The sequence below is a fragment of the Corvus brachyrhynchos genome, unplaced genomic scaffold (genome assembly GCF_000691975.1).
Source record: "Corvus brachyrhynchos isolate BGI_N302 unplaced genomic scaffold, ASM69197v1 scaffold23, whole genome shotgun sequence".
In the NCBI taxonomy this organism is placed as follows: Eukaryota; Metazoa; Chordata; class Aves; order Passeriformes; family Corvidae; genus Corvus; species Corvus brachyrhynchos.
The window spans coordinates 8121752-8142440 of record NW_008238983.1 but is presented as its reverse complement, the minus strand read 5'-3'; the positions used below and the strand labels follow the sequence as shown (position 1 = coordinate 8142440).

At 40.2% G+C, this 20689-nt stretch overlaps 1 protein-coding gene across 1 annotated transcript in view; it reads left to right on the top strand.

The window, feature by feature from the left end:
• The window catches only part of TRIO (trio Rho guanine nucleotide exchange factor), a 180223-nt gene extending 161820 nt beyond the window's left edge, over positions 1–18403 (top strand). Inside the window, 12 exon segments of the mRNA XM_008637193.2 lie at positions 528–705; positions 1519–2149; positions 2151–2265; positions 6456–6703; positions 7497–7635; positions 7980–8007; positions 8844–9006; positions 10992–11113; positions 12682–12760; positions 13374–13574; positions 14013–14151; positions 15694–18403. Coding sequence (XP_008635415.1) covers positions 528–705; positions 1519–2149; positions 2151–2265; positions 6456–6703; positions 7497–7635; positions 7980–8007; positions 8844–9006; positions 10992–11113; positions 12682–12760; positions 13374–13574; positions 14013–14151; positions 15694–16236 — 2586 coding nt within the window. The 3' untranslated portion in view covers positions 16237–18403.
• The last annotated feature ends 2286 nt before the right edge of the window (positions 18404–20689 follow it).

The window sequence follows — 20689 nt, the reverse complement described above, 5'->3', positions numbered from 1 at the left end:
TAGTATGACCTTCTTAGATATGTCAGCTCTTCCTCAAACAAATAAGTGTTTCCCACTTCAAGCTTCCCTGAAATAAACCCTGATATTAGGGCCCAGCAGCCCTCATGAAGTGTTTTGGGCGGACCCTGCTTCCCCTAATTCACCTTGGTGCTCTGCCTGCCACCTGAGCCTGCTGTTTATAGCTCTGGCTGAGCAGCCTGGTCCAAAGCATTGCTGTATCTGCAGCTGAAGCCTTCGGTGGGGGCCAGTGGTAGAGAGGGCTCCATAGCAGGCTCAGCATTTTAACTAATCTGAAAGCAAAGTGAGGGATGGAGAACATTGGGCTGTGCAAACCTGCTGGGTATTGTTCAGGCACAGTGTGTCAGTAAGATATCCATTAATCCTTAGTTTACTGGAATACTTCATTTTATGGTACTATTTTACTGAAGAAAAGAGTGGTTATCATTTGAAGATTTGACTCTAAACTCCTAAGAAAGATTTTAAAGGTATGTTTCTCATAAAATACATGTTTTTTTTCTTTCATGAAGGTGAGTTGCCTTTCCTTGGAGGAAAATGTGGACAGTGATCCATGTAAATTTGCACTAACATCAAGAACGGGCGATGTCACAGAGACCTTTATTTTGCATTCTGCCAGTCCGGGAGTCCGTCAGTTGTGGATCCATGAAATCAACCAAATTTTGGAAAACCAGCGCAACTTTTTAAATGGTAAATTATTTTCTTTTACTGAAAGTTCATAACTGGATTACTTTTCTCTCATCTCATCATTCTTGGCTTTGAAATGTTTTGCAAGTTGCCTTTTTCCTGAGCTAATACAGAACAGTTGGGGGATATGTGCCGCATTTCTGCTTCAGAACAGATGCTTGCATTTATTATAAGAGTGGTAGTCTGAATTTACATGGTGTTCTCTTGGTGAAATTTTCCAAATGTTTTGTAGGAGTGAATCAAGATAGGTGCCATCCGTTGAGAGCTTGTGTACCCCTTTTAAGCAACTGCAAGCCTTTAAAGGCTAAACCCAAGTGGAATTGTAAGCATCTATTCAGAATGTGTTTTGCTTCTGTTGTTTTGGTGGCCATTGTTGTCGCATCTTACTGTGGCAACAACATTCAGATTCTGCAGGAGAAAAGTAGAAGGTGGTGTTGTCTGCTGTGACACTAGAAGGTTCTTGCTCTGTTTTTATATCTGTTGGTTATTGTAAACAGTTGTAATGAGCAACAACAAGCAGAGAATTTGGAGTCAGACCTGTTTTTTCCCAACTTGGCTGCTAACTGACAGTGTGGTCCTAGAGGAAAATATTTCTTCTTAGCTTCAGACTTTTAATCTTTAGTATAGGTAGATACAGCTGATCATGAAGGTTAGATACAGAAAAGTGGCTTGAAGTCTGTGGCATCTTTCCACTGCTAAGGAAATTTATTTGAACAGCACTCCCCTTTTTGCCAGTAGACATGTCTGTTTTAAACTGTTCCTGTTCCCTTTCCTGCCCCCTTTCCCCTGCCTGCCTCCCCCTCGCCCCCACTGCAGCCTTGACGTCCCCGATCGAGTACCAGAGGAACCACAGCAGTGGTGGAGGCGGCAGCGGGAGCAGCAGTGGTAACAGCGGCGGCCCCAGCAGCTGTAGTGGCATCCCCAGCTCCAGCCGTAGCCGGCCATCCCGGATCCCCCAGCCTGTCAGACACCATTCCCCAGTCCTGGTCTCCTCTGCAGCCTCGGCCCAAGCAGAGGCAGACAAGATGTCAGGTATGTCCATTCACAATCACTCCCTGCCACACTACAACACCTCCTTAGAAACTGGCCTGAGCCAGCCAGACAGGCACACTCCCAGTGCAGAGCTGGATGGTCCTCAGAGAGAAGCTGAACAGATTCCCAAGATGAAAGTTATTGAAAGTCCCAGGAAGACACCAGGAAACATTTCTGGCTCAGCTGATGGAGCCCAGAAAGACTCACGTGGAATCTCAGAGGACAGTCGAACAAGAAACAGCATAGGATCACTGACGCTTGGGAAGCCAAGGCCAGGAGCCATCTCTCCAATGAACTCTCCTCTATCCACGACTTTCCCTTCTCCTTTTGGCAAGGAAACCTTTCCACCCAGCAGCCCCCTGCAGAAGGGCTCCTTTTGGAGCTCCATCCCAGCATCCCCAGCCAGCCGCCCTGGCCCCCCCCCCCCGCCGCCCCCCCCCCAGCCACTCTTCACACAGCAAGGACACAGACCGCATGAGCACATGCTCCTCGACCAGCGAGCAGTCAGTTCACTCCACCCAGAGTAATGGGGTAAGAGCGGAGCACCTCTGTCCTGCGAGCTCTTCTAAAACCTTCCACGCTCCCTTTCTGTGCGTTGCCATCATTCTCCATACTAACTTCTGGCTCTCCGGTGCTGTACTGCTCTGAAATAATCAACTGTTCCAGTATCTTCTGCGCGTTAAAAAACCCAGAGTGTCTGCCTGTGTGTATGTATACATGCAAACACGGCTATGTATACAGACACAAAAGCAACTGCTAACATTAGATGCAATTTCTGCCTCTGCTGAAAACGTAGATCACTAGGCTGATACCTACTAACTTGCTGTCCTTGCTTTTTTTGGTCTCTAATTTGAAGGCACATAATTAACATGCTGAAGCGTGGCAGCCAGAGCACCTTGGGGTATGCATTGCAACAGCACTTATATCTGAATTCAAGATTTTGGCAGATTGCCTTGGGGCTTTTTTCCCTTTCACGCACAAATTTGCCACCGTTGTCCTGTTGAGTTTTAACTTCGTGGAGACATCTACATTCCCTGGGCTGCTTGATTTTTATTTTTTTATTAATTTATTTTTTCCCCCTCTCCTTTCAGCCTTAGTTGTTGTACAGCAATCTCTTTTTAAATCCTGTGTTTGATCAAGGAAGCTTTCTGCAATCCACTCAAAACAGGCCAACAAAACCTAGTGAGAATAATCCTACTTCTACTACAACCCAAACAATTACCTGCTCCACTTTTCTTTTCTCCTTTGTAAGAAGAACTGGTTTCGGGTTTCTGGAGATTCAGCCTCTTAGTGTGCACTTGTTGTGTTTGTGCAGAAATCGGGGGTATCAACAGAATCTACGTTATCTCTAATAATGTCCACCAGGAAAGCAACACAGCAATCACAGGGGCATGTGCAAATATAAAGCAAAAATGTTGAGGCACTTGCCATGGACATGGTAGGCAGGTTATGGTGCCTTTCTTTTTAAACTCACATTTGATTTTTCTCTCACTAAGCATTGTGTTTATGAATGTTTGTTTTTCCACTCTCTTACAAATGGTATGCAATACCAGTTTTGCAAATCACCTAACTTGCTGGACCTTTTTTAAATGCATGTGTTTCTTTATAGAACTGTTTAACACACAAAGCTTTCATGACTTCTTAGTTCTTACACTTACTTTTATAATAGCTTCAGAAGAAAAAAAATTACGCTTTGCATGTTTTGTATTTTTATCCTGATCTTCCTTCAGCTTTTTATTTGGTTTAGCTCTGTCTTGTGTTTATCTTCAGTCTAGCAAAATGTGATGCGATGTTACATGATGTGTTGTGATGCAATGCAATATCTGGGGTGATTTGAGTATTTTGCCATTACTGTATAGTATGTGAATCAAGATGGAGGTACTTGTATAATACTAATTCAGGTTGTTCTATTAAAAAAGGAGAAAGGGAAAGATGGGATGGCACTGAGATTTCAAAACATTTGGATTTTAATACTATCTCAGCAAAGACACCATTGCTTGTTTTTATCTCACTCTACAACGTAATATTGGAATGCATGCCTTCTGCTTCACAACTATATATTCACAGCTATATAACTCTTCTAGTTTGGTAATTGAGATGGGCTGTAAGTCCTCATTTATAACCTCATTTCTAGACCAATTAGCAGGATTTCACTTCACATTGAACAAGCTGGAGAAAATGGGTTGTGAAGGTTTATTTTAATTTAACCGTTGGTATATGTATATTCACATGCACATATAGCTATGGCTGATTACTTAAAGAAAAATTACTTCTAAGAAGAAAAAGGAGTAAGTTTTGCTAGTTGAGGAATATGGAAGGAATTTTTTATATTTTGTTCGTAGATCCTCCTCTAATCCCATAGCTGGGGTCAGTGATGACCAGAAGTACTTTCAGTAAGAAAACATTAACTGTGCAAGAATAATTACTTCCTTGGAAGGCAAAAGGAAAGGCTATCTTTCCGTGGTGAGAATGAATTCTGGTATAAACACATTCTCAAGAACATTTGTCACTTTGTAGTTACCAGACAGTTGTTTATTTAACAGATTTAACTGTCCCTGTTGAACATAAGAAATATTCAGAGTTTATTATGATCCTTCAAGACTTAAATGTCAGAAGGAAATGTTATGTTATAGAAAGGTCAGTCTTGCAGTTACACAAATTCTTCTGCATGCTAAGAAACAGTATGTTCAGGAGTAATGTGTGGGGCAAGGTTTGAGGCTTAGTTTGATGTTGCAACTTCCCTTCATCTTTCCCTGTAAGTCTTAACAGGAGAAGTCAACAAAAGCTTCTTTTTCTGAGTAGAGTTGGTTTTCATCTAGGTAAAAGAATGTAGCAAGTTGTCATCCTAATTTAAGTAATGACTGAAAATGAGACTTAATTTGTTTGGTTCGGCTGTTCCCAGTTTGCCTGAATCATGGAAAGGACTTGCTAATACAAAAGGCCATGCAGGCCATCCACTAAACTAGAAAAAATGAGTTCTCCCAGTGGAAATACTGCATCTGAAGTTAATGTAAATATCCTTCAGTAGAGTTACAATCCACAATGAGAGCTTTCTCACTGAGGTACCATATGCTTCATCAGTCCAATATGGCAAAAAGATGATTTGAGTCACTCAGCTGCATATAACAGTCCAGCTCAAATAAAATGTACAGAGTCACTGGCACTCCAAGCATCAGGTGTTAAACATGCTATGAATGAGTAATCTGAGACTGTTCCTTTCCAAATGTCTTGGTCTCTCAGCCAGAGTCCTCAGGGAACCACAGGCACAGAGAGACGGAGTGACTTGTTCAAGGCCTTTAGCAGATTGCAAGAGAACGCAGTGTTCAGGGCTCCCAGTGCACCATGCTGTCAACTGACCCCCCGGCATCTCCTCAATATTTGAGAGATACTTGACAGTTCTGAGGAAAAAAATGATGCTGTTTTAATCCTAAGTGCCAAGCTTTCCACTGGCTGCTGGCACATGAGTAGTACTAGTGTGGTTATGCTCTATATGTAGTAGGAACCTGGGTACTCATTTCCTTCTTCAGCTCAGCTTCTACTGAGCCATAGTGAGCCCTCACTGGTACTGAGTGACCTGAAACAGTTTGAAGTAAGGACAGAGACAAAAGACAGGCACACACACACACCCCCCTCATGCCACATCATTAATAGGCCATTCACCTTGGTTTTAACTTGTTTCAAGAAAGAAATAATTACTGAGGGAGTAGGTTGTGTAATCTGAAGATAGTTTTCACACTTCCATTTACTAAACTTCATATAAGGAATACATGCAAATGGACAAAATAAGTCTTAGTTTTAAAAAATAATGATTTCCAGTAGGTTCATGGTCAGGAGAAGGCTTTTTGTTCTGAAAGTGATATGATTTTGAATGTACACCTTCTCAGCCATAATTAGCTTTCCACAAATGCTTGCTGGGGAAATGAACAAAATCATGAACAGTTGTTGAAAGTATATGATAAACAGGTAACAACGCTCAGCTATCATAATTACTAATCAATTAGAAGGGATTCTTATAGTTTAGTGGGTCTATTTTGACCATCAAATTAATAATTTCTTATTTCAGTAATTTACTTCATCCTCTGCATTTAAAGGAATAAATGTGGTCATACAGATCCAACCAGAGATAAGTCTTGTGGTTTTGAGAGATGCTGTCAAAACCCTGTTTTGTTCTTTTGTACCTTGTCATGTTTTGTGTGCAGAAGGCTGGTGCCTGAGGTCTGACATACAGTGCTAGGAAAGACTACATGTATTATTCATTGTTGGAATTTCCAGTGATTATGAGCTAATGACTGTGATTTTGAAACTGAACTTACAACACCGTGTAAGTTCAGTAACTTAAAACTGTCTTACATGCTTGTACTGTAGTTTTGATGCCTGATAAATATGCAAGGTTCAGTGTCTGAGCTTTGAAAGGAGGACGAGTTGAGATTTATGTATAAACTGACTCTTAGTTAAAGGAAATGATATTGTGTAACTACTGGGAATAAACTTGTGCAGCAGCAGTACATGAAAATGTTCAAATAGCAGACTAATGCACAAGATAAACAGACACAGTCAGCTCTAAAAGAGGAAAACACTGCACTTTTCTTTGACTACAGTTTAAACAGAGTGGATTAGGTAGGTAATGTAGCAGGCCAAGAACAGCCTGTCTTCTTCATGAGTTTTAAACTTGATTCTCTTTTTTCCCCCCTGCTCTCTCTGCTTCTGATTGATGCTTGCAGAGTGAAAGTAGCAGCAGTAGCAATATCTCCACCATGCTGGTGACACACGATTACACGGCAGTGAAGGAGGATGAGATAAATGTCTACCAAGGAGAGGTCGTGCAGATTCTAGCCAGCAACCAACAGAACATGTTTTTGGTGTTCAGAGCCGCCACTGATCAGTGCCCCGCAGCCGAGGGCTGGATTCCCGGCTATGTCTTGGGGCATACCAGTGCAATCATCATTGACAACCCTGATGGAACCATCAAGTGAGTGCCTGGGTGGGCATAGAAGGGGAGGAAGGGAAAACTTCCAATGTAGAGAAGGCTTTGAACCTTTAAGGCCAAAAGTTGATGTGATCATTGAGAAATAAATTAACAACAAGCAGAATGAGTACTTGAGAGGTCCCTTAGCAAACTTCAAAATACAAGCTAGTAAGAAAGATCCCAGAAGCACATACTCTTTATTAAAAAGTTGCAATAGCCCAATCTTCTGGGAAGAGAATGTGTGATCTAAGAGCAGCAATAATTGGTTTTAACTTGTTTATTTAATAGAATGAGCCACCATTCTAGACACCTCTGTCAAGGAAAACAGGGAATGTTTGTTCAAGTGAAACAAGATTTGGAGGGTTCCAAAAAGCCACAAACTTATTGAAAATGGCTGTATGCTAGGAGCAACTCTCTCTTATATCTGCAATGGAAGAAATTGTATCAAAGTTCAAAGTGTGAATTTTGTGTAAAGCTTTAGTCAGGCTGTATTTGGTATGGGTTTCATACTGGTTGTTGCTCAGTTTGATTGACATTTGCATTTTCATATAGCAAGTTTACCAGTGGAGCAGTGACTTCAAGGAATATTGAACTCCAGACTACATTACTAGCTTGTTCACAGATTTAGCCAAGGGTGACATCTCTTATGGAATACTTAATGTATTTCATTTTACTGTACTGTAATACGTAGAAATAACATTTTTACATACTTTTCCAATGACACATGAAATTAGACAGTATAGGACATAGCAGGGAGTTGAAAAGAATTGATGAGAGTTTCACGTTCTGTGTTCAGGAAGTCAACGTCTTGGCACACAGCACTCCGATTAAGGAAGAAATCTGAGAAAAAAGATAAAGACGGCAAAAGGGAAGGCAAGCTAGAAAATGGTTATCGCAAATCCCGAGAAGGACTTGCCAACAAGGTTTCTGTAAAAGTAAGTGTTCAAAGATGTAGTTTCCAAAAGAAGTTGGGTTGGGATTTCTTTAAAAGCAGCCTCTGTCAGAACTTCACAGGAAGGAATCAAAGGCAGCAGTGGCTTTAATGGACAGTCTTTGCCAAATCTGAAAACAGAAGGTTATAACCTTTGAACCTGCAAGCATCATACAACTAAAAGATACTGCAAAAAGAATAGAGTGGTGCAGAAATTGTGGTATTCAGATGTTTCTTGGATTTTGTGGGTACAGCTAACTTTGATCCATCTCTGTGCTTGGTTTTCTACCATTCTTTAAGTTATTATAAGATTATCAGGACATTAATTCTTTAATTTCTCCTTTCCAGCTTCTCAACCCCAATTACATTTATGATGGTAAGTTGTTTTAATTTTTAAAAGTTTCAGTCAATATAATTTGATAAAAACATTATTTGCTTGATATGAATTATGTCAGGAACTGGGTGCTTTCTACAAAAATATACATAGCCTCTTTTTAGATGAGCTACAATGAATGTCATTGTATTTATTTTTTAAGATGCAAGGACCCTTTTTAGTTCACAAGTCCAAAACAACATAAAACACAAGGACCATATGATTGTTCTGTATGGAAGTGGGGCCTTGCTGAATTTGAAAAGGTACAAGGCTAGGAGTTGGAGCTTCTTCTTTTTTAATCTTGCTCCCTAGGGAACATTCAGGACCTCTCCAGTGTAGAGGCTGATCAGGACAAACATAGTGGCACTTTGGGGTCAGAGCCAAACTGGGGATTTAGCTTAATACACAGAAACAAACTTCTTCAGTTTTGCCTGTGGAAAAGGGAAAGCACTACAGTGCCTTAGTGGATGAAGTGTTTTGTGTTCGCTTTTGCAAATTTGGCTGGATATAAAGATAGCCTAGCTGAGCACATCCTTAAATACTTTTCACTGTAGACTTTCCTCAGCTTGCCATAAACTGGGTGCTTGGTTCACCATGGTAGGCTTCGGGGTTATCTGTAGCACAGCAGTAGTGTTGTGTCCAAGTTCATGTGGAGAAAAATGCACTAGCTCTGCAGAGCCTCAGCAAGGGGCCTAACCATGGATGTGCTCCAAGAGTAGAGGGATATACACACCTTGGGAACGTAAAGTACTACTTTGTCTAATGGAAAAGAGTGCAAGGAATAGAAATTAAATGTATTTGCTTCTGTTGACCTAATGCCATTAATTTTATTTTTCCAGTTCCCCCAGAGTTTATAGTTCCATTGAGTGAGGTAACATGTGAGACAGGAGAGACCATCGTGCTTAGGTGTAAAGTCTGTGGTCGCCCCAAGGCGTCAGTTACTTGGAAAGGTCCTGATCATAATACACTGAGCAATGACGGTCATCACAGCATTTCGTACAGGTAATTTGTGTCATGTTCAACAGAAACTGCTGAAACTGTTAGATTTTTAATTTGCACCCCTGGTACCAGACAGCACTGGGCTTTGAGGCATGAGGATAGGGTTGCTCTCACACAGAAAGACTTCACAGCTGAGATTTTCCAGGAATGTTATATAACTTCTGTGTATGGCTAGGCTAACAATATTACACAATTGATTTTTTAAAATCAAAATAAAATTAATCTGCTATTTCTGATTAGCTATTGCAGAAGCCATTGTGGTTCTGTCACACCGACCTGGTCCTTGAAACAGCCCAGTATGTTGTGACATGTCAGTACTGTGACAGATCCTGCCAGTCCCTTATTTACATTGGTGGCTTTCAGATCACACTACAGTGTTTTGCAAAGAAGCCCCTGCTTACTGCTGATCTGGCAACATCCCTCTTCATTGTTGAAGTGTGGATATTAACAATTTTGTCTGGGTTTAGCTTTGCTATGACAGAACATAACAGAACAACTGGTAACTCAAACACCTGATTAATAGGAGAAACTGTGTTGTTTTGGAATGGGAAGCTGCACTGAAAAAAAAATATTTTTTTTTTCTGGAAAAGCATCTTTTATATACAGAAAATATAGTTTAATGAGTAACTAAACTAACAGTGTGAGGAAATGCCGTATTTATGAATTATACTCTTAATTCAGAATGAAGGGCTCTTTTGTGAAAACTTGACGGCATGTTATACTGTTCTTTACTTCCTGCTGCTCCTGCTTTTTCTTTTCATTGGGTTTTGCGTTTGTTTTTAATGGGGAGACAAAGGCAGTGTGGCAGCTTTACTACTGCATCCAGAGCTGTTGTGAGATGTGTAAGAGTTAAATTTGCTACATTTACTCATTACTGTTACAGAATTATATCCAGTAAATCATGTTAGCTGTGGCTGACACATTTTTAGAAATAATCCTGAAATGTTCTTTGAGCTGGGGAAGGGTGTCATCTTCCTATGTTCCTAAAATTTACCTTCTTTATTCCCCCTGGAATTGTGTGGTGAAGACCATTGCAAATAGTTTTTGATTCAGTCAGTAAAATGATTCGTAGTAACTGAGATGAATCCAAAGGAAAGCAGTAAGTATGATAGAAGATCTTGAAAACATGCATGATTATGAAAAAACAGCACAATATTAGGGTTGGTTTGAGCCTAGCAGTGAAAAGGGTAGGGAGGACTTGCCAAGTATCCACATTTGTAAGAGACTGTTGCAAATTAAATTATCTGCTGTTCATGTCCATAGCAGATAGTCAAAAGAGTACTAGAAATTTATTGCACAGAGGAAGATTTCAGCAGACATTTAAAGACAAACCATCAAACAAAATGGGTGGTTGAACAGTGAGAAAGATTAAGGAAGAGCCTGCAGAGCCTTTCTGTTCTGGTCTTACATAGCTTTATGCTGTTGCTGCCCTGGAGCAGAGAGTAAACCTAAGTCCTTTTCAGTTTCCTCCCATCCTCATTCTCCTAAATTCTGAGGTCTCCAGAGTTGTGGTGAAGTGTGCCTTTTATGTTGAAGGGCAAGCCCTCTCTTACAAGGGGTGAATGCTCTGAAAGCACAAATGATTGATCAGAGGACACTTACTGGGAGTCACAGATGGAAACGAACCTTTCAGAAGGAACAGTGATGGATGTTTGTCTCTATATGGCTTCCGAAAACTTGAAATAGGTAAAGGAAGCAGGAAGAAACAGGGGAAGCACTTGATTTTTCCAGCACGGTGGAGCCTGGGACATGGTGAGAGAGAGTGTCAGTCAATGTTTTTCTAGCAGACATTCCAAGATACTGGATGGACACAGAGTGCTCAGGTTCTGGTGGACGCTTCTGATCCAGCAGGGCAGGGTTAGTAATGTTCATCCAGAGAGATAAGGGCTGGAGAACAAGAAGTCCAAACAATATCCACCTAACTGTATCTGATTTTACAGTAACTGTGAAGTTACTGGGAAGTTAATGGCTGCTGTTGTGTTTCCCAGTGACTTGGGAGAGGCGTCGCTGAAAATCGTCGGCGTCACTGCGGAAGACGATGGTATCTACACGTGTATAGCTGCAAACGACATGGGTTCGGTTTCATCCTCCGCCAGTCTACGAGTTTTAGGTAGGCCTGTCTCTGCCTTCTTCTAAAGCCTAGTTACAGTTAAAGTGTCTGGTACCCGTAGAACAGTGAAAAGAAAAGCTCAGCTCTTGGGCACCCCTTTGTTAAAGGAGTATCATAACCTTTTTACCTGTAATATAAATATATTCCACGCTACTGTCAACATGTGTATGATTTTGTGGCATTTTATACTATACTTTGCCAGTACTAGTTCAAACACGCTGATAAAATCATATTTTATCATCAGCATTCTTAGTTTAGTCTCAATGAATGTTCCTATGCTAACATAATTTCTAAAATGTACAGATAAGAAAAAAGCAGCATTACTTCGTAATTTATTTTTATCCTTTGCTTGGATTGTAAAGCCACAGTGTTTAGGAGAACATACAACTAGTTCTTGTCTTTGCATCATTGATCTATAGTTAAATTATTTCAGTACCTGAAGCAAGGCAACCTGAATGTTTGTGAGGGAATGAAAAGGAAACGTGCAAAGATGAAAAAATGCCTGTGTTCTGGGGGCAGACAGCAAAGGGGAAAAAAGATTTTTGCTTGATGCGTTTGATGACATAGTGATAAGTTTTGGTGTGTGTTTGTATGTTCACTTATTCTTCTCCTAAATGTTCATAATTCTCCATTTTTAGAAATAGGGAAAATAGCAGGATTACAGGTTTTCTTACAAGGCAGTTTATAATGTCTGGGTCCTTTAGTGCATTGTGAGGCCCATATATTTTTCCATCAGTGAGAATTAATTCATAGATTTTAGCACAATGGCTCTGTCTCAAATTGACTCACATAAAAAACCCCGAGATACGAAGTGCTACTCTGTGTATGTCTGTCCCAGCTGATATGGGGACTTACACAGTTGTCCCAACCCTCTTCAAAATGTGGTCTTTCTTCCCTTTTTTTCTAAGAGCTTTGCTGTTTTCCTGGAATTTTAAACCAGACTGTGAAAGATGTGTCTCTTCCAAATCTCAGCTGAAATTTTTGGGGGTTTATATTCAGTGGTGCCACTTTGAGCTCTGCCTATTGGCAGCCACAGTAAGTGCCTTACTGACAACATATTGAGGTGTTCATTATTTCAGGCACTTCTTGCTCACTGACCCAAGACAGACAGTAGCTAAGCCTTAGGATGAGTGTGTTGCAATATATAAAAGAGGCTGAAAATGAAATTTTGGTCTTTAAACTAGTGTTTTCCTGAAAAGTAAGAGTTGCTTTGTAACGTAGCTGCTACACTGTCTGGCCACTTTTTTTTCCACCGGTAGGTGTATTATTGATTATGAGATAATAATGTAAGATGTCTTTTCTTTTTACTGTTTTCCTCAATTTGCCAAGATTGCTCATTCCTGTACAGAGAGTTCCCACTGTACCTGAATTGTTTCCACTACAGAATTTGTTCTGCTGCATTGGCTGGGCTCCTGTGGTGTATAATCCAGTTTGTCCTGCTGCCACCCTATGTGTCATACTGGGATTTACAGGAGGGGGTGATTCCCCTCATAGCCAAAGGATCTGAGTATATTAAATCTTGGACATACTGTCCTTCTCTTTGTTTGTTTGTTTCTTTGTTTGTTTAGGTCCTGGAAGTGATGGGATCATGGTAATCTGGAAAGACAATTTTGATTCCCACTATAGTGAAGTGGCTGAGCTTGGCAGGTGCGTTCTGTGTGCTGATCTCTGAAGCTGTCTGTGTCAAAATATTGACTTATCTTTCAAAAAATTAAATTCTCCTTGAAAAATACTTAATGTGTGAGCCTAAAAGGCCAGAATTTTGTTGGATTAAACAGAAGTTAGGAAGCAAAAATTTTGCCAGCACTAGGTGGCACTGCCTAAACAGAATGCAGTTAGGCTGAAGTGATATCATAGATTAAGGCATATTTTTTTAAGCATGCCTTACAGTGACCGAGACTGCTTCTGTAGTGAAGTTCTCCTAAACCATGTTATTTAGAGTATGAAAATTACAGACAGAAGGAGTCTGAAAATGGGCAAAATAAGTCATGTAGAATATACACTTGTCCAACTTAATGATGACCTTTGAAAGCTGGATATTACTCTGACAAGTTGTCTGCAAATGTGATATAACAGATCTCTGTCAAGTTTATACAGACACAGTTTGTAGTAGAGGCATGCACTGAAAATTCTCATGCCCAGAAACTTCTCTGTAGGGGTAGCTTATTGGAGATCTAGAATTAGATCTCTTGGAGTATATCTTTCGAAAGTATGTCCTGATTGCATCTCTCTGTTAATTCTTTCCTTTGTTGTGTTCTAGGGGCAGATTTTCTGTCGTTAAGAAGTGTGACCAGAAGGGAACCAAGCAAGCAGTAGCCACTAAGTTTGTGAATAAGAAGTTGATGAAGCGAGACCAGGTTACCCATGAACTTGGAGTCATGCAGAATCTCCAGCATCCCCAGCTCATTGGCCTTCTCGACACCTTTGAGACCTCCACCAACTACATACTAGTGTTAGAAATGTGTGTGGACTCTAAATTATCTGTAAAATGTGATATTTACAGGGGACTTTCTGGGGCATTTATAGTGGTTTATGAATAAGGAGCTCTAAGATTTCATAGAAATTTGAAAACACCTAAGTAAAATATTGCAGTTGTCTAATGCTGTTACTAAAATGTTGAATTTAACACTCAGAAGGGAACAAATAGAGACATTAAATTGATATGTGGATGATTATCTTAGTCTGAAGGTTCAACAGTCTTTTTGTATCAAATGGCTGCAAAAGTGAATTAGGAATGTTGTGTGATCTGGTAGCTTGATGTGAAATCTCCTATTCATACCCTAGTCCTTTGTCTTGTAAGTGCTGCAGGCTCCAGTTATTGCTGTAGTCTGTAGCCTGGGGGTTTTTTTCAGTTCTGATGCATGGATTAATCCAAGATGCAACCTTGTAATTCTAACAGGGCTGACCAGGGTCGCCTTCTAGACTATGTTGTGCGATGGGGAAACCTCACAGAAGGGAAGATCAGGCTCTACCTGGGAGAGATTCTGGAAGCTGTGCAGTATCTTCATAACTGCAGAATAGCACATTTGGACCTAAAGGTGAGGTGTTAATGGGTTTCTGGGCAGTATGCATCATTCCAGGTATAAAAATCTCCCTCTTTTAGAAAACTTGGAACTGGGAACACAGAACTTTGAAATGCTTTGAGAGAATCATGAAGGATATGGCTTGGGGCTCCGTCCCCAAATGCTTTAGATCACTCATAACCCATAGCCAGCAAAGCAGAAATTTTCGATTCCCTATGCTTTCTCCTTATAGCTCGCTTGCCCTGTGTGGCCCTTTGTGTTGGAAGTAATTGGTGACAGGAAGTTTTGCTTGATTATTTATTCATTTATTCATTCATTTATTTACTTTCTGATAAACTTGGAGCAGAAATCAATTTCTTTCTCAAGAAGCATAGAGTTTATTGTGGAAGAGACTGCTTTTCCTCTTTTGCTGCAAAAATGTTTCTCATCTTTGCACTTTGAGGGCTGTGATATCCACATGAATGGTGCCTCCTTGGGCCTTTGTTATTACCTTTGAGTGTTACTTGAGCCGCAAGGGTTTGATGCATTCTAGTAAAAAAAACTGTGTGAGAAGGTCTTAATGGGAACATTAATTAAAAACTTAATCTTTACTTTTTTTTTTACACCTGTATATGAATAATAAGGAATTTTAGCATTGACAAGTCATCTTTGCAGACAGGGTGTCTTTAACCAAATGGGGTCATAGTGAGAAAAAGCAAAAAGAGCCTGAGTCTCTTCCCTCCATGTACGTCTGTTTTCCAAGCAGAAGTTTTGTGTCTTCATACCATTAAATTTTTTCTAGTGTGCTATACAGAGTTCACCAGTACTTTTTCTGGTCACAGGGTACATACAGATGAACTAATTAAAAACTAGTTGTAGGTAAGCTGCTCTTACTTTGCAGAGATTACAGCTACAGCAGCAGTAGCTTCAGAAATAAAACTGTAGCAATAATTCCACTTTCAGCTCACCAATAATGGGGCAGTTCTCTTGAAGTCATGTGCATCCAACGGGATCTTCTGCTGTCATAGTCTCTTAACAGGGCTTGTCTTCCATCTGTATAGCTGCATTACATTAAAGAGTTGCCAAATAAAGCTGGATTTTGTTGAAAGTTTCATGCAAATACAAAGTCTTCCAGTCTTTAAATGCAAGGGTTTTGTTGTCTCTCTCATAAAACAAATGGAGCAGTTGCTTTATTCACCCTCTAGTTGTAATTTCTGTTCCTGAAGCTAAAGTTTTGAAACCCAGTTCCTGTGAAGCTTTGCAAAGCTGATGTTGTGAATAACTGAAGAATTACATGGCAGAACTATATTTCCTGCAAAAAATATAGTGCCAGCAGCTAAAGCACATTCATTGCATGTTGTAGTAGGCAAGAACCCACCTGCTGGTTGGTCTGTGGAAGCCTTGGTAAAGCCTCAGAGCTTTGCAGAGATGGCCTTCAGCAGTAATGCCTGTAGTGTGCAGCTATTTATGTTCTAGAGCTGACCACACTGGCTGGGAAGCCAGTTGAGTTGGAGCATTAAATGTGGGTTAGACTGACTTGAAAAAAGACATTTTAACTTTTGCTTTTGTGTTTTCTAGCCTGAAAATATTTTGGTGGACCAGAGTTCCACTAGGCCAACAATAAAACTGGCTGACTTTGGAGACGCAGTCCAGCTCAATACCACGTATTATATCCACCAGTTACTTGGAAACCCAGAGTTTGCAGCTCCTGAAATTATTCTTGGAAATCCTGTTTCACTCACTTCAGATGTTTGGAGCATTGGAGTGCTCACTTATGTCCTTCTTAGTGGCGTCTCTCCTTTCCTGGATGAAAGTGTAGAGGAAACTTGCCTGAATATTTGCCGCTTGGACTTTAGTTTCCCAGATGACTACTTCAAAGGAGTTAGCCAGAAGGCCAAAGATTTCGTATGCTTCCTACTTCAGGATGACCCAGCTAAACGTCCCTCGGCTGCACTGGCCCTCCAGGAGCAATGGCTGCAGCTGGGGAATAGCAAAAGTTCTGACAGCATTGATATATCCAGACTGACTTCGTTCATTGAGCGGCGAAAACACCAGAATGATGTTCGACCCATCCGTAGCATTAAAAACTTCTTACAGAGCAGGCTCTTGCCAAGAGTTTGACCTTGCTTGAAGTTCTCTCTCATTCTCTTTCACCTGCCAATCAATCAGACTGGAGATGGACTCCTCCTGCCAATCAATCAGACTGGAGATAGACTCCTTCTGCCAATCAGCGGTTGACTTGAATTTTGAGGAACGCAAACCCCAAGCCAACCAGCTGCTAGTGAATGTTCGTGTGCAAATGCATTCCGCAGGGACCCGCGCAGGGCGGCGCGGGGGACTGGAGATGCAGACTTCACGGGGGTGGAGGACAATAGCACTGTACTCTGCAAAAAGCAGTCACAAGCGATACAGTAACAGTATTTTATTCAGGTTTCTGCAAAAAAAAAATAGTTTTTTTAATAAACAAGAGTTGAATTTTGCAAGTGAACTTAGCTACCATTTTCAAGATTTATTCAAGGAAGAAATGCCTATGTTTAAAGCACTGGTGTTAAACAAAAATCAGATCATGCCTGGAGAAGACTCACCAAAATGGCTGCCCATTGGTACAGCCTTCATTTGTAACATCTGGTTTTCACTTGGTCCTAGAGCTTTCCAGTTGCCTCGCCTGTATGTATCTCACGTAGCACTGCACTGAGATCAGACTCTGCTTTTAAGTGCATCCAACCTCAAAAGATTTTGCATACAAATAGAATGAATTGTTTTGCTCTGATAAAATGTAGGCCTTACTTGTATATAGACTGTTACCTGCCTTCGGTCTGAAATTTTTTTCCCCCTCCTCTGATCCTTTTTCCCCCCCTCCTTCCTAAATGGTGGTATACCACTGTGCGGGTCTTCAGTTTGGGTCAGTACTCACTGTCCCCCTAGAAAAGAACTTTGGGTTGGTGCCCAGCTTGCTGACCCAATTGTCAAGCAGTATATACAGCAGGATGAAATACTGTAAATGCACTCATTTGGGATTTTGTTTTCTTTCATATCATGTGCAATGTTGTGGCTTTAACATTTTATGCAACTATTTATGAGGACCTCTGTTGTAACTGTAATAAATATATAGAAAAAGCACATACTTAGTACGGCGAGCTTTATGGTTTTGTTTGTGTGATTGGGGGTTCTGGGTGGGCAAGGGCGGGTGTGTTGTACCACACTGTTGTTATTAGTTTAAGATGAGGGTTAGCATAGAATTTAGTCGAGACTAGTCAGTTTTAAGGATTATTAAAAAAATTGAAGAGAGAGAGAGATTGGTATCCCAAATGTCAAACTGATTAAGAAGTAGGGTGACACTTTTTAAAATTTATTATTATATTTAAAATGCCAAAGTCTGACTTTCCCCAAATGAGTCTCAACACTTAACTACTTTTTAGAATTTTCAAATCTGTGTTTTTACTTCCTTCTGTGAAATGAACAAATTAATCTTGTGCTCTTTGGTGAAGAATACATTCAGAAAGTAGCAGTCAGATGAGGAGAATTGGACATGTAATGTAATTGTCTTAGTAACTGTTTTTAAGGTTGAAGTAATATTAGCGTGAGGTATTTAAAAAGACAGAGATGGTTTTCTGTGCATCACTGAGTTCATGTTGGTGTGTTGTCATCTATGTTTGTGTGAAATGCCAAGTTTAAGGAAACCAAGCCGACATCCCACAAGAGTTAGATATATGGGTCTTAAGCCATAACCTAGCTTGGGTTAGTTTTGAGCTTTGTGGCTTCCACTGTATCCTATTTATTCTTTTTGTTTGTTTGTTTTTGGTTTTTTGTAAAGTTGTACAGAAACTTTTTAAAAGAAAACAACTGACTTCGAAACTGGATGTGTATTCGTACCAACCTCATTTCATTATGTTTGTGTATTATTTTTCCTTTATTGTTTTAGTTAAATTTTTTGCTTTATTTTGCATGTATATTTCTTTGTACAGTGACCTTACATGTTTACACAGTATGACATGATGTAAATATTTTATTTTGCCATCAGTTATTTTGAAAAAAATTAAACATATTTGACATAATTGTCTGATCTCTTGCTTTGAGGAGTTTGACAGTTTAGGTTCGGCTATATTTTAATTGGGCTCTGTATTTTAAAAGGAAAAAGTATGTTACTTTATTGCCATGAAATTCATTTTAAATTGCAATGATGTATCTTTCCTTCATGCCTTACAAAATAATATTTGCCTTTGCTCTAAGTGTTGAGTGCTTTGTAGTGTCATGAATGCTTTTATATAAAACATGCGTAACTCTCTAACTGTGGAAATGTATTATGGTCTTTATTAGCTAGTAGATTTCGACCAGCAGAGTGTTCTACCAGATGTTCCCAGTTAAAGACCGAAGGATTATATTTCAAGTTAGTATTAAACTGTGGAACAGATTTCCCACAACTTTTAGGCATTCCAGATTCATTATGAAGAAAAGTTACTTTCAAGCATAAAGATTTGGGATTTGCAACTAAACACATAAAGCAGAAAAGTTTCTCATTGTGTATATTTGTCTTCCTCCCTTTTCTGCTATTCACAATTCAAAATGAAGTGAAAGGTCAGGGAACAATACAGAATGTTTGTTTGCTGCTGCATTGTATACAGAATTTTTTTTTTCCCTACTCTTTTCTGCTATTCCCTGTCAGGTGATGAAACAGTCCCTTTAACAGCTCACAGTTTACTTACTGGGAGAGACAACTGAGAGAGATGTTTTACATATAGAAAGACAGAAGATATTCAGGAAGGAGCTGTTGACCAGGATAAGCCACTGGAAGCTTTTTCCATGACAGGGAAGTAGATGGCCACATGCTTTGTGGAATGGTTCTTGTCTGAAGATACACTAAGCTCGGGAAAAGTTAGCCAAGTGCTTTACAGACAAATAATGCACTTGTAGTTTCAAGTAGCAGAGATGGACTCTTTGGCTCACATGTAAACAGGAGGGTGCTGTTTCTGGCCCTCTCCATGAGCCCCTTGCTTGGGACAGCCAACATGTTTTGATGGAGTGGAGTTCTGCACGAGAACGTGCAGTTTGGTGCAAGAGCTTCTAGCTGCACAAAGCTTGAATGATGAGCTTTAGCTTTAGATCTTCTACTTGTAAATCTATTGAAATGCTTTGAAGCAATGATAGTATTCTGTTTCACCAGATTGTGTAGTTGGGGCTGCAAATGCCACTTAGACTGGTTGGGTACAGTTGTTGACTGTCTTGCACACCACAGAGCAGCACTGCAGACTGATAGAGAGTGGAGACCAAAAACACGAGTCAGAGCAGCTGGTGTGAGGCCCTGATGTAGGAACATTGTAGAGCATAGGGAATGGCAGTCAATGTCACAGCTGAAAGGGGGGGAAAGAGCCAGGGAGATTCAAGAGAAGACTCTTAAGTGTTTCTTCTTGATAACATACCCCAGTCACTGCTTACTGATAGTTTAGGAAGAGAAGAGGTTGCCAGACTTTAAAGTCAGTGCATGAGATAGTACTTTTAAAGTTGAGTTTGGGGACTCAGTTCTTCATTGCATGTGTGATGAACACAGCCACTTGAAGGCCATTGTGCAACTGCTAAGCAGAAAACCTGGCTAGATAATATTTCCATGGTCAGGGAAGCAACCTACATTGTCTTCCCAATGGACAGAGGCCTAACACATACCTGCATATGCTCCTGTTGACTGTAAGTCATTCTCAGATGGGACTATTAATGTGTTGATGAATAGAGGAAAAAGGAATAGTTTTTTTCTTTCTCCAAATCCAAAAGTATGTTCAGGCCAGGGCACAACAGAGATCCTTCAGAATGACACAGCAAAAGCATCTGGCTTCTTGAGAAGATTTCAGTAACCATGCAAACCTGACTGGTAGTAGAAGATGCCTGAAAATATAATGGGATGTTCTTTGCATGTAACATACTGTATGATATTGCCAGGAAGCATTAAAACCCCACCACAGAGGGTGTTAGTGAAGGACTCCATTTGAAAGAGGGGCTGATGAGTAAGAAAAGAATGTAACCAAGGATGGCCGACTTGAGGTTAAACTCTCTGGTTCCTAAAGATCTTAAAGGAAGACAGGAATATACTGAACTGCCAGCTGTGGGTAGTGAAATCTCTGAGTTGCTGGTATTTGGACAGGCAATCTTTGCTGTGTACAGCAGTGTATCCATGTGCTAGGGATTAGTGTAGGGAGTGTTACCATGTCAGCTCCAGTGCAGAAAATGAGCTAAACTTTATATACCTTTTCCAGGTATGAATAGACTCAGTGTGGAGGTGTTACTAATGTCTTTGCTATAGGGATTCCAGTGCATGGGGAGGTAGGTAGAACCAAGGAAGACCAAGTTTCTGTATTTGTTTAAACAAGCTCCAGGTATTGTAGGTGCTTTTGTCAGAACCACTGCTTTATCCCTCAGGCAAACAACTTCTGAATTTCTTTTTTTCCTGAAATTAAATCTTGATGAAGGTTATATTGGAGAGTAACAGACAGGTTTTCCATCTGTAGAGTTTCTGCTTCCAGTATTTTTTTGCACATTCATATTGGTTCATGCTGTCAAAAGGCTAAAGGCTCTTTCTGTGTACACT